The following is a 13,780-nucleotide window of genomic DNA, read 5'->3' on the forward strand; positions in this document are numbered from 1 at the left end:
GTTTTCACTGCTAGATCATTTTCTTCAAAAAGAACCCACATCCCTATTACCTCCATCATTTTTACAATCCCTATGACAAGAGTTAGTCCCTGTTCACGTCTTGCTTTCATTCATTGCCTGGTCTGATAGATGGTGACACATAACCGTTTCCCCCAAAACTAAAAATGCTTATACTGTATATGGTGCAAAACCTTTAGTAGACATCTCAACTTTAGGGTTTTTAAATCCTCTATGATGAATGTCCTTAATGCCCAGGAGAAGTGAAAATATCTGCACAGATTGTCTTTTTTGCAAGACAGCAGCTTTTTAGCATTCAGTGGGCTCATCGCTCCTACACATTCAAAACACAACAGGTTTAACTATCCTATAGCCTATAATGTAGATATCAATCACTACTAAAGAAATTAACAATGCTTCCTATATCTCATAGAGCTAATGTACTGTTCCCCAAAGGGCGGATCACAGGAGGACTGTAGTGACTTTAACACAGTGTAGGTAGAAGGTATTTTGTTAAAGTAATCAACACTAGTTCAACATTTTGGGAAATACGCATACTTGCTTTCTTGCCGACAATTTAGATCCGTATCGATAGCACTGTCTGTTCACTAAATATGAAGCTACAGCCTTTCCTGGGTCCAGACCTTTGAATCTGCCACCTCTACTGAGTTGACTGATTTGCCCGGCATCGTAATACCATACTGCGGTTTCTTGATCGAAAAAAACAAATTCGAGCCAATGAGCAAAGCGTGGGGACTTAACGTTTAGCCAGTCAGCGCAGTGTTTACAAAGACAGCGCTCACTAGCCAATCACAACCAAATTTTACCATACAGTCTGTGGTTTTTAGCGTCACAACCTCCGTGAAATGACTCGTTTCACTATCTGTATATGATCTTTTTTTGATCGATAAGAGCCGCAAGATTCAATTCATTTAGTTAGAATAGTGCAAGCTATAGCTAGTAGTCAGTTAGCTTGCTAAGCTGAAGACTGAAAACAGGTTAGCAGCTAGCATGGCTCCTTCCACAGCTAACCAAAACTGCCTCCACAGTTTGCTAATTTACACATTTTATCCTGTTTAGTTAATTCGTTATAAATTTAAAAAAAGTTTTAAAAAAAAGATGGTGGTTTCTGCTTCTGGCAAGAAATGTTCTGGCGCATACCGCTACAAAACCCCAACTTGTCATTGTCAACAGAGTCAGGCTAACAGTCTTGCTGTAGCTGCATATTAACTGTACATACATAAGTGGTAAGGTCACATAAAACGGTGCAAGAGAGTAGCAATGCCATCCAAACTGACGGCTTATTTAAATTCCGACCGCTGTTTATTTGTATGGTGATATACGGGATGGGAGGAGAATTATTAGCACCTCTAGTTCATCTGAGACAGACAGCACTTTGGCCTGAGAGGATCAGTCTTTTTCTTTCATACCGTAGTTACACAAATGTTAGTAGAGTCCATTATGATAAACTTAACACATACAGTTCATGTTCATATTAGATTTAGATTTCCACTCGTGTTTCTCATCAGAGATGCGAGTCTCTAGTGTTATTTTGTGAAGCTTTACCATTTAGTGCACTTGTGAGGCTCATGAGAGGCATATTGCTATTATTGTGTTAGTAGTCAGGCGGTGAAGCCGGTATATAGTTAGTACGCTGAATAAATGTATATGAGTTTTCAAATTGATCACATGCGAATCAGATTCTTGTGTAAGCTGCAGGGTTACAGTTGTGGATGAAACATCTCGCTCTAATTTGACCTCAAATGAACAAAACTGTACTTTAATTTAGCGGTTTATTAGCACCCTCTTTAAGAAGCCCCCAGGACCAACACTCAAATAGCATGTGAACGTCCTCTCTAGAGCCAATCAGTGTAACATTAGTGTTTACTAGACTTGCCAGATTTGCCAGATTTGCTAGCCTTAGCCGCTTTGGTTGCTTTGATGTCCATCTTGGTCTTCTGGATACGAGAGAAGATCTCTTTAAAAAGGGCTTTGTACTCTGGAGTGTTCTGTCCCAGCCTCTTATCCACCGCCTCCACCTGCTTGCTGATGCTCTCAATAGCCTCAGGGGTGGAGGGCGACTGGGTGGGGGTAGGGGGAGGCGCCGGCGTGCTGCCCATGGCGCAGTCTTTCATAGATGGGTCTCTGGAGACGGGTCTTGAAGTCTGGACACCGGCGTGACACAGGCTCTCCTCGTGGCGCCTACACTTCCCTAACAGCTCCTCATATTTCTCCAGCAAGGCGTGGTACTGCTCGTCCACCTCCCTTAGGATGGACATCCCTCTCTTCCTCACGCTGTTGGCGTGGAGGGCGTAGCTGCCTCTCCTGCGGCCAGACGCGTCACGAGCCACGATGGCGTTAAGCGCCGTGTCGCTGCAGCTTTTCCTCACGGGGCTGGAATCAGGTAGAGTCTCCCCTCCCACGCCTCGTCCACCTTCAATCTCCTCTCTCACACCTCCTCCTGTCTCCCCGACCTCAACTTCCAGGAAAGTGTCGGTCTCCGGGGTGCTGTTGAGGACAGTCTGGGTTAGAGTTGCGCCGTCGTCTTCGCTGCTCTGCAGGAAAGTCCGAGCGCGACGTAGCTGCTGCAGCTCCTGCAGCTCCACCTCCAACTCCCGTACCCTCGCCTGGCAGCTCTCTGCATCCTTTTAGGAAAAGACAATCAAAATATATTACATGCAAATCAATTTATCATCATTTATTATCTGATTAATATGTCCAACAGATCTATTTTTGTACGTTAAAAGCAGGTGAACCAAGTCTACCTACCCGCACCCGTGTCTGCAGACGGGAGAACTCTGCAAGAAGAAGGTTGCACTCCCTCTCCACCCCTTCCCTGCGACCTCTCTCAGTCCGGGCAGCTGCTCGTAGAGCCGACACTGCCTCCCTCAGATGCTGGTTCTCTTCTTCAAACGGTGGATGCTTTACATCCACGGTAAAGCTCTCAGCTCTGCCCACTACAAACTCATCCTCATACCTGATGACATGACAGACATATGTAGAGCTAGTTCCTTACAGATAGTGTTTTTCCATTGTTGTGAATATGACTTGACACCATAGACTGTAAAACAATATTGGACGTAGCTTCCAGGCCTGAAAAGTGAAGCCAATGCAGAAGTGCCTTAAACCTGCATACTTTCTAATGTCCAGCAGGGTATTGTATAGAGGTCAATGAGAAGATGACCCTACATCTGTAGGCCTGCTAGCCTATTTTGTTACCATTGAGAGTTGGGGTCATCTCAACTTTGATTTGTGTCAGTGTGTAGCATTATGTCACCAGCGTGGATTGAAAATGACTTGCAGCCTGTTGTTCAGTCACCAGTAGTGTGAACGCAGCATTAGAACTTTAAACCCTCTCAGAGTGTGTTTTCCCTTCAAAGTTATCCATAATATTTTGGTCACCTAAATATTTTAAAGATTAGCGTTCGGTGGTTGCACCTTGCTAACAGAACTAGCAAGTTAGCACTAGCGTTAGCTGGTAACTTAAGGCAAACTGTCCTTTTTCAACTGCCTCTGTGTCACTGCGCCATCAGCTCACCTGCTTACAAAAGTCTACCGGATGACTTGTGTCAGCTGGTTGATAATTGGTAAAAGTTTAGTTTTGCACAGCAGTGATAAGACGACAGCGACTTAGCGCTCCTCCTCGGCTCCACCCACTTGTCCAAATACGGTCACTTCTGGATCCAAAAAAACAAGATGGCAACAGCTAAATGCCAAACACCAGGCTTCAAAACATTACTCCACAAACCACTGGGTGACGACACTGTGGTCACGTTCATTCTTTTTTTACAGTCTACGTTTGCCACCTGCTCTCCTCCTTTACAGAGTGTGGATAAAAATAACAAGTACCTGGGTGCTGTGCAAAGCTCCCTCAGGCAAGGGAACGAGTGAATGGTCTTGCGTCGTTCCCTCTTCTCCCTCCTGACTCGGAGCTGCTCCATGGAGCGAAGCTGCTCCACCTGCCCTGAGAGAGACTCCACCTGGTTCTGCAGAGTCTCAATGGTCCCTGTTAACCTGCTCCGGGAGGAAGGGAACATGTTTAGGAATTAAAAAGGTAGAGGGTGGATACATGGAGAAAAGAAAGTCTCACCTACCTCTCTATCTTTTGTTGTGAGCCCTTACTGTCCATCACCAGTGTGTGGTTAGTGTGTTCCAGCTCTCTGGCAGTCCCGTCCAGCTGCTCGTACACTTTGGCATGCTGCTCGTTCATTTCCCGGAGAACATCCAGCTGCTTCGACAGGTACTGCGGGACAAACACATGCACAAGCTTGTTTGTACGCAGTGAATGTACACACACACAGCCACACAGCGCAAACACAACGACCGTGGCAAAAATGTCCAGATCTCAATCAACAGCATTTCAGCAACAAGAGCTCTCATTGGCTGTGACAAGAATTTGACAGTACTTTCCCATTTAGGTTTTCACTGATGTGATTCATTTATCAATTATCGATTATGATTTATTGCAACATGTAGTACCAGTTAATATGGTGTTTTACAATTCGATCTATTCATTGATTATTTATTAATTTCTTAACCATTTTTAATTTGATAAGTGCTGTGGAGCTTTCGGACACATAATATGATCTTCATCTGTAGATGGAGTTTGACACATATCATGGAGTTAAACGTTCAAATATCCTTTTATCTGACTTTTGTGGATTTGTTTTGATGATGATGAAAAGTCACTAAATGGGAGATTTTAGGCAAGACTGTTTCGTCGACTGCTGTTTCTAAGGTCAAAAGGAACTTTAAACCTCAACAGTTCCAACGTTGCACTTCATCTTATGGAATATCAAATGAAATCAAATGTAAATGAGTAAATCAACCATTTATTAACAGTTTGCAAAGGTGTCTTACTCCTCCACGTAGAACTTCTAAATTCTAAAAGTATGACACATTTTATCACAAGAAGATAGATAGATGGACATATTACTATGTTCACTAACTCATTTGGACTTATTTTTAAAAAGGGACATTCGCAAATGTCTTTTCTATTAGGGATAAATGAGTTCTTATATAAGATAAAAATGTCTCAAAATCAATCATTATAAATAACAATAAAGCCCTTCTCTGTGATTCCCATCTTGCCTGAATCAGGACAAACTCTTGACTCCATAATTTTATACCTCGATCTCTTGCACTTGCTCTTCATTAGTGATGTACATCTGCTGCAGGGAATCCTCCAGCTCTTTGTTCCTCTCCAGCAGCGTCTTTCCCAGCTCTGCCGCCAAGTGGAGGTCTAGAAATTAGAAGAGCATTGAGAAACAGATGAACAAATAAGTCACGAGCGCAGACAGAGAGATGTAGATGGAGCAGGACGGATACAGAAGTTGAGGAGAGGGAAGAGGAAGGCTGGGGAGAGGTGGGAAACGAGAGGTGGATGAAGACAAAGGGTATATTAATAAGAGTGTGTGAAATGCAAAGATGGGAGCGGAGGTCGATGAGAGGGCAAGAAGAGGGAATCTAATCTCACAGAAAAAGAAAGACTGTAACCACTCAATTTAGATCAGCCGCTGTCACGATTAATGGAGCACATTGTTTCTATTTTAGGCCAGGTTATAATGGGGTCTGGAGCAGAGTGATGAAAGGGTCCATCATGTCGTCTCAGTCTGGACCGGCCCCGTTCAATTTTAGAGAGGAGAGCAGGATGAGATGAGAGGAGATGAGAAGTACAGTTTTCTCCCTGCAGCATGTCTCCCTGCAGGTCCTCTTCTCTCCGCTCACTGAATATGAAGGTCAGAGATTTGTGCCAAGATTATTTGAAGAGACGCCTCTCCGCTGAGATTAGGGCAGAAATAGGCTGAAAATTCAACATGCTGGGATGCAGGAGCTAAGGATTAAAGCAGGCAATTTTACTTTTAATGTATTGAATAATAGCGCGTTGTTAATCTCGGTCTAAATAATCCTGTCATAAAGTCCATTACCTTGCCTTTATTGCACCGCACTGCTGTTTTTATTTGTGCTTTCAGACTGCCACAGCACCTCCACAGTAAGATGGATGAGTCACTGTTCTTTATTCTGACTGCGCTCTGACTCAGCGGTATTGATGGCCTACATTGTCGGGTCTGACTCAGCGAGATGTAGTTTGCGACCTCCCCGAAAAAGAAAGCGGAGGACTAAACCGAACAGCCGAAGAAGCCACCTCTCGTTCAGGCCTGGGTCTGGGCTGCCATATTGAATGGTGATCACTAGGACGGATGCCAAGTCACGAGCTTCTCACAGCAACTCCTGACCTGCTGTATATCACTGCAACATTTAGCTCAAACGGAGTAACGGAGTAATTAACAAAACTATGTTCAAATAAGTCAATGCTGACTTTTTAGGGTCCCCCTATTCTGGCTCACATTTACATTGGTTATATGGATTAAATAGCCTAGTGCATTATTATTTGTATACGAACAGTCAATGTGACTGTTTATACTTATACTTATACAGCCTGACTAATATGAAATGTGAATAGTGTCACTTACAGTAAAAAAAATCAAGAGAATTGTCCCTCAACTCTGTAGTTCCCTGCCAGCACTTTGGAGGATTTTAGCACCTTTAAGCTTATTGTATGGTTTTAAGATTGTACTGTTTTGGTCCAGTCTCATGGCACTCATAGCCCTGTCACAGCAGGATGTTGTTTTCAATGAAAGATCTCTGATAAACCAACAGTACACTACCTGCCCAGCACAGTTAGCCAATAGCTGGTGAACATAGTTGAGCATTTAGCAGCTAAAAGGCCAGATGTTTCCCTCGGGAGTTGGTGGTGACCAAAATCAGAGCAAAAAGCAGAATGAATATTGGACTTAGGCCCTGTTCAGTCCTGGCAATTACATGCATCTTTGGTTTTTACGATCACAAGCGGACAGTACATCTGCTCACACCTGGAGTAGAATGTGTCTCCACATGTGCGTCTCACTTCCCTGCTCTAAATGCAAAAAACACGGCCATAATTTACATTTGCATCAACAAAAATACATATTTAAATGAAAAATACACCTTTACTTAGAGCTGTCTGCCAGGAGCACAACTTTACTGACCACTGTATTTTAAGAAGTTTGCGAACTTAAAAGGTGATAACACGTCAGTGCTGTGTTAATGGCTTGTTTCAGCACCCAAGTTGCCTGAAAAATCAGTTAGTACAGGTTTAAAGATCTTTCAGGAAAGTTTACTGTACAATGTCGCCTTTTCAGTAGAGCCTGACCAATTTGGCAGGATGAGTTTAGCTTTTCAAAGGTGTGTTATCAGCACATTAGCTAACAAGTAGCAAGACATTGCACCACAGAAATCTAATGTTTAATTGAGATTTGATCTCAATATTGGTTTTAGCCCTAAAAATCCAATATCAGCCAGGTTCTGTTTTTCCGTCACTGCATAGTTTGAAACCATGCTCCTCTTCTACCTGGTTGTCTTTTCCTCTCCTCCTTTAATTAGACTAATGAGAAACAAGCTACGTTGCCAACAGCTCCATATGGACAAGTCCACACACTTCCCTCTGTCCTGAAAGCTTAATGAATCCCTGCAGGGCCCTGGCACCAGCAGCTCTGCTACCACTGAATGGATTCCCCCTGGATGCTGGAGCGAGACCCTTTTCTGCTAGGACGAGTTAACTAGAAAGACTATGTAGTCTACTTAAAACGTAGAAATAAGATCTCAGGAGTTGGTGGTGACTGAAAGAGAACTACAAGAAATACAGAGCTTACATTTGTTGAGAGGCCAGAAACATGATTTGAATGATATTGTTGTGTTTTCAGATGTGTAAATGGGGGATTTTTTGCCAACACGCTGTTGGTTATGTTATGACAACTTTAGAAGGCGATAACGTTAGTGTAGTGTTGTGCTGCTGCACTAGCTACTGTAGCAACTTGGTTATCAACCACCGAACACTGATCAAGATTTTTTAGGTGACCAAATATTACAATTAACTTTGATAGAGTGAAAACACACTGTGAGAGGGTCAGAATCATAAGACAAACACACCCAAAAGATGCATTTTAATGTACTTAGTGCCATGCATACGTGCCTAAATCCTGATTGACAGGTCGCTGTTTAGTCCCGCCCTAAATCATACCCTGCTTTATCCTCTAGTTTACTCTTATGCTGTATTGAAGAAGAACTGAAACTTGCGATTAAGATCATGAACTCATTCGGAAAATGTACACTGAGGTATATAAATCATGTAAGTGGTAGGGTCATTTTCTCATTGACTTCTATAAACTCAGACCTCAGACCAGTGGAGTCCCCGCCTGCTGGACAATAGAAAGAATGCAGGTTTAAGGTAGTTCACCATTGGCTCCACTTTTAAGAACTGGAAGCTATGTTCAATATTTTTGACAGTCTGAGTGCATCCCAAAAAAAAAAATGCCTTCCACAGTACTTGCTAGTAGGTATTTGTGTTACTTTGATTGTTAAGCACCAAAATACCAAGCCAAATTATTTGTATGTGAAAACCTACTTGACAATAAAAAAAATCTTCTGACCTACACAAAGCTTGTGTATTCTGAAAATATCTCAAGAGACCATACAGTAACGTCATGGTTGGTATAATGTCAGTCTAGCCAGCATTTCTCTCATGCATAAGCAGAGCAGCTGAAGACATCTGACAAATCTAAAACCAAATCCTACCAAGAAAAGCAGACAACTCAAACATTGAGTTACTGTCCACATTCAGCTGGCAGAGAGGGAGGGTGAGCTCAGTGACAAGAGAATAACAGGAAAATGAAAACAGTGAAAGTGGGAAGAGAGCCAATCGATACAACTCATTGCACTAGCAAACAATTTAGCTGGTCAATACTCGCCACAGACAGCTGTCTGTTTGCTCCACACAGACCTGAGGCTAGACTCACACGAGATGAAACCTCTGAGGCTGGAACTCCAGCATAATCACATCATGTATGATAAATGCATTTCCTGCATGCTCCAGGAAACCAGTTGAGTGATTTTGAGAACTCGGTTGCCCTTTTCACACAGGAAACATGGGCAATTTCAAATTTTATAAATGTTTTCAGTGCAACCAGCAACTGAAACCTTGAGGACATGTGTGCATATGTAGATATTTGTTAATACACTTTGTGTGGTGAGCTCTTGCACAGGCAGTGATGTTTTGGTAGGTGCATATCTCCCATGAGATTTATTGTAATGTGGAAAACATGACTCCTCCTCCTCCTCCTCCTCTTGTCCTGTATTGCAGAACCAATTTCTTAACAGAAAAGTATTTGGGAATATTCCAGTGGCCAGAAATGAATTATTTAGTCCAAAGGTAGACAGCTTTTCTGTCCATAAATTGCACTAATGCATGATATGCCAAATCAGCAGTATCTAGCAACCTTTGCTCTTTAATGCACCGTCCTTGGGTGAAATAAACACTTATTAAGCTGTAACAGGAGAATTTAAAGAGTCGAGGCAGCCTCTCATTAGATAGCAAATCAAGCCAACAAGCGTCCAGTCTCAGCTGGTAGAGCCACATATTTTCCTCTTGGACTCAGCCCAGTAGAGGCTCTGGCTAACGCACAATAAGCCCAAACAAAGATGCATCCAGATTACATGTCTGCATCCCTCCTGTTTTTCTGCTTTAAGAGTTGAAATGTGAGCTGTAACATCTCTTACATTCCACAGAGGAACTTTGCTTTCCAAGTTTGACATCTGCTACAGTAAATGTCCACACAAATAAAGAGCTTCACTCTCAAATGACTTGTAGAAAAAGTTCGTCTTTTGGGGAAATAAGCTTATTGGCTCTCTTGTAATAAAGATCAATACACCCCCCCCCTTCTGGCTTGGTACTTGTCAAAGTCAGGTCAGCAGCCAGTCAGATGAGTTTAGCAAAGAAACAATCGACACCGCGTAGGACTCCTCGGCTCTGATTGGTTGTTTTCCTTCAGGTTATCTGTCACATGTACAACTTTCAGGATAAATAAATAGTTTGAGAAAATATGTTTTTATAAAAGCTACCAACTGAACCATAAAGTCAAGTGACAAGCCGTTTTGGAAAGAGGTATTCTAATACTAAGGATCATGTGCACCAAAAATGTATTAATTCTTCCTTGGACCACAACCTCAACATTCATGAGACTAGCATCAAAGTCAGATCCACCACCAAATTTTTATCACATATTTTGAATAATTGATTTCTTAAAGCAGGAGTTACACTTTATCGCTGCAACTAACTTCTTCTTTTTTTTAATCGCTGATTAATTAATTGGGAATTGCACATCCCAGCTTTTCAGAATCCAAGATGGCATCTTCAATTGTCTAGTTTTGTTAGAGCAAAAACCCCAAAGATGTCATTAACAAAACTCTGTTAAAATAAGTCAATGCTGACTTTTACTTTACTTATTGTGTTACTTATACTAGGCTACATCCCCTGGGTTGTACAGATACATGACATCAGAAGCTGTGACGCCCTTTCATTTGAGATGCTTGAACATTGGTAGTTCCAGCATTGAATATTAGTAGTTTCACAATTTTTTTTAAAAGTTGAAGCAATCCGCAAAACAGATACATTTTTCACTAATTGTTTCAACTCCACGCTATTTTGACTAAAATGTCAGTACTCTTTCCATTCCCCCATGTTTCCCTTCTATAAATGTACCAAAAGAGGCCTTTTCTCCCGCAGCACTTAGGTCAGACTGATCAGCGGTTCCTGCATGAACACTACTGTACTGTAATACAATGACAGTGGCGTCCCTCTGTGAAGGGTTGGTGGCATTCTGAAATGTCGCACCACAAAACATGAGCTCAGACGGTCAGCACTTTGAGGCACAGCGCTGCTCTGACAGGCCTCACATCCTCTGTTCTTCATCAGACACAGAGCTCTCTGCACGGACGCACGAATGAAGACACTGCTCCTTTTAACACCAGCCATTTTGACTTTTATGAACATTCGTCCTCTCTGTTGCTGTCTCTTTTTTACTCTTTCCTGCTCGGTATTCCCAAAATAAAGACTAGTGAAGATCTATTTTTATCCTCAGGTGCAATGATGTGTGACACTTTGTGCGCAGGAGAGAAGTTGCGTAAAAAATCCATTATTGCAGATAAATATACTTGTGTGTGCACATGTGTTTGTAGTCAGGTCAAAATCACTGCATCAGCACCATTTCATCTCCGGATATGTATCATTATAATTGAGGACAGTACACTGTAAGTGATGCGAAATGAAGAGACAGGAAATGAAGTTGAGTGGTGCAGACACCAGTGAGGAGTCTTTGGTGAGTCATTTTTAAAAGAAAAAACATTCTAACTGCATTCAGGAGCCATGCACATCAGCATGAGAGGAATATATCATATTTAATTTGGTGGTAAACTAGCAGATCAATGTCTTTACAGAGGTACTTTCCTGCATGACTGTTATTAGTTCCCCTGAAGTGGAACATAAAAGGACAGTACTCATTTACATGTAAATCGGCTGGTGCAAGTCCATCTGGCTTAATGTAAATGTGATTAAATTAGGGCCCGATGGGATTTTTGATACCGATGCCTATTTTAGAGGGGGATAAAAAAAAAAAAGCACAGTTACCGGTACAGTGAATTTCTGAGCTCGAATGAAAATATATCTTTTTTTTATGTGAATTGTGACTCTGCAAAGGTACTCAGAAGGCTGCTTTCCTGAACAAATAATTGTATTAAAGGATATTTAATAATATTATACATTATACGTACAACGTATTACACTGTCAACAAATTCTAGAAATGAACACGGGGAAAATAAAGAAGAAATTAAAAAAATAAAATAACTGGCTGAATTAACATCATGGTAGGCATCAGTCAACTTTTAGCCTTTTATGAGGAATAAATCAAAATAAAATACATTCCTAAATATTACTGTATGTTCAGTATCAGTAAACTGCTGACCATTTAAATAAAGAATAAACCAAAATAAAATAAATAGCTATATGACACCATTTCTAAAATTACCCCAAGCATTGTTTCCTGCATGATAAATTCTGTAAATAAAAATCATATAGGCGCAAACATACATCAATAGATAGATATGTCTAGGGGTAGGCCAGTAATATAGACTATGTATTTTTAATCAATACTAAAACAAAACTGGAAACCTTGCATTCTGACTTAATTGGTATATATAATTATATATATAAATTTAGTACCGTGAATGACCAAGATGTATGTAGATGTATGTTCTGATCAGAATATGATTTATTGCCAAGATTTATTCTCACTCACAGGGAATTCTCTTGGTGCTTACAATGCATTTACTCAGCAGGGGGACTTACAATGGAAAGGTCATCTGACTCTGAATTAGGTCGATTAGACCAAAAACTGAGCAGTGACCGCTCCTGCGGTCTTATTTATGGAAAATTGGTCCTTCACTCAGGAAATGCGTTTGTCACTGGCTGCAGTGTGCAGGGGGTTAATCCATCAGTCGATTGACAGAAAATAAACAAGACATGTAATAACATCACCTTGGGATCTAGGAAACTGAGATGGGCATTTAACATAGATTTCTTATTTTTTATAGGCCTGCGGAGTAATCAAATAATAGACAAATGCGCCGCTGTAGTCAAGACCACTTAATCGAGTCAAGTCCAAGACCAGGTCCAGTCGAGACCAAGTCAAGACCGAGAACAGAGCAAATCGAGGCCTTGAGACCAGAATCAAGTGTTACGGCCCTGTTAGACAGATAACTCAATAATGAAAAGGATAAGTTAGTAGTTGCAGTAGAAATACCCCAAAACACTTTGTGAAAGTGTAGAGAGCCTTTCTTAATAATAAGCCTGCTCTGTATCATGATGTTGTCACATTTCATACTAAAATATAAAAGAGGAATGTCCATCACATCTTTCCAGAGCCAAAAGTGACATCTTCCAGCTGTTGGTTTTGTCTGACCAACAGTCCAAAAGCCCAAAGATATTCGACGCACAGTGATACAGAACAGATGAAAGCGGCAAATCCTCCCATCTGAGAAGCTGGAACCAGAACATGAGGAAATAATAGATGATCAGTCAGCACTCTCTTTTGGAATAGCCTCAACTAATTCAATCTCACATTTACAGCCCTGACAGCAGCCTGACAACCATGTCACCGAGGGTCTGGCACAGTGATGCTGACAGTAACAGCCTCCCAGGCCCTGCTTGGCATGCTTTCAATGCATTGTTGTCAAAGAAGCACAGCTCGCTCCCCAGATGCAAGCCTACTTCGTTTCTCCGCCTGCACAGAAATGTAAGGACTTCTCAAAGACATATGTGTCGTCTCTGAACATGACAGAGAGCCTTTGTTAAGTGGAGGCCTGCTGACAGTGGAGGATGCTGCGGGCAGGGAGGATGGTGTGTGGTCTTACCCTGCTCCAGGTCCTGTTGGTCGTACCACGGCTCTTCCTCTTCGGTCACGAATTCCTCCATTGTCCCTGAGTTTAGCATGGGTGACCCCCTCCTCCTGAGCCCGTGAAAACCCGCAGAAACGAGCCGCTGTGTGTGAACAAAGAGCTCCGGCTCCTCCAGAAGGCAGCGGGGTCGCTCCTCAAGCTGGAGCTGCGCGCAGGCTTCTTTCAGCCGGGGGGGAGTGCTGTGTGTAGTGGCTCTTTCCTTCCTCCGCTCTGTTTCCTTGGTCACTCCCACCTCTCCCTCTCATCCCCCCACCGCCCGGCACCGGCCCATCCCGGTCCTCAGACCCACCACCACCGCTGCTGCTGCTGCAGAGGAGCCTTCAGACGTGGCAGCGATGTTGCAACAGCACTTCCTTTCTCCCTGTTATTATCACCGGCACGCTCGCGATGCCTTCATGTGCTCCTCGTAAGAGGCAAATGCTCAGCTTTGTTTCCACTCGAGTGGCTTTCAGTCAA

At 42.4% G+C, this 13,780-nt stretch overlaps 1 protein-coding gene across 1 annotated transcript; it reads right to left on the reverse strand.

The window, feature by feature from the left end:
* Positions 1 to 58: 58 nt before the first annotated feature.
* On the reverse strand, positions 59 to 13,603 carry LOC310960618 (cerebellar degeneration-related protein 2-like). The gene is made up of 6 exons (XM_083932371.1): positions 13,280 to 13,603; positions 5,127 to 5,239; positions 4,092 to 4,240; positions 3,847 to 4,011; positions 2,767 to 2,974; positions 59 to 2,642 (listed from the first exon to the last, which is right to left on the reverse strand). The coding sequence occupies exons 1-6, from the start codon at positions 13,356 to 13,358 to the stop codon at positions 1,875 to 1,877; spliced, it is 1,482 nt and encodes a 493-aa protein (XP_083788497.1). The 5' UTR covers positions 13,359 to 13,603; the 3' UTR covers positions 59 to 1,874.
* Between the last annotated feature and the right edge of the window lie 177 nt (positions 13,604 to 13,780).

The sequence above is a fragment of the Echiichthys vipera genome (assembly GCF_963691815.1).
Source record: "Echiichthys vipera genome assembly, chromosome: 18".
NCBI classification, from domain to species: domain Eukaryota; kingdom Metazoa; phylum Chordata; class Actinopteri; order Perciformes; family Trachinidae; genus Echiichthys; species Echiichthys vipera.

What these genes read in the sequence shown, in the direction of transcription:
- LOC310960618 (XM_083932371.1), bottom strand. Translation starts at nt 13,358, where the DNA reads ATGCTAAACTCAGGGACAATGGAGGAATTCGTGACCGAAGAGGAAGAG. An exon ending in TCACAACAAAAGATAGAGAG is followed by an intron (nt 4,012 to 4,091) that starts GTAGGTGAGACT and finishes CTCCCGGAGCAG; the next exon opens with GTTAACAGGGACCATTGAGA. An exon ending in GTCTGCAGACACGGGTGCGG is followed by an intron (nt 2,643 to 2,766) that starts GTAGGTAGACTT and finishes TTTTCCTAAAAG; the next exon opens with GATGCAGAGAGCTGCCAGGC.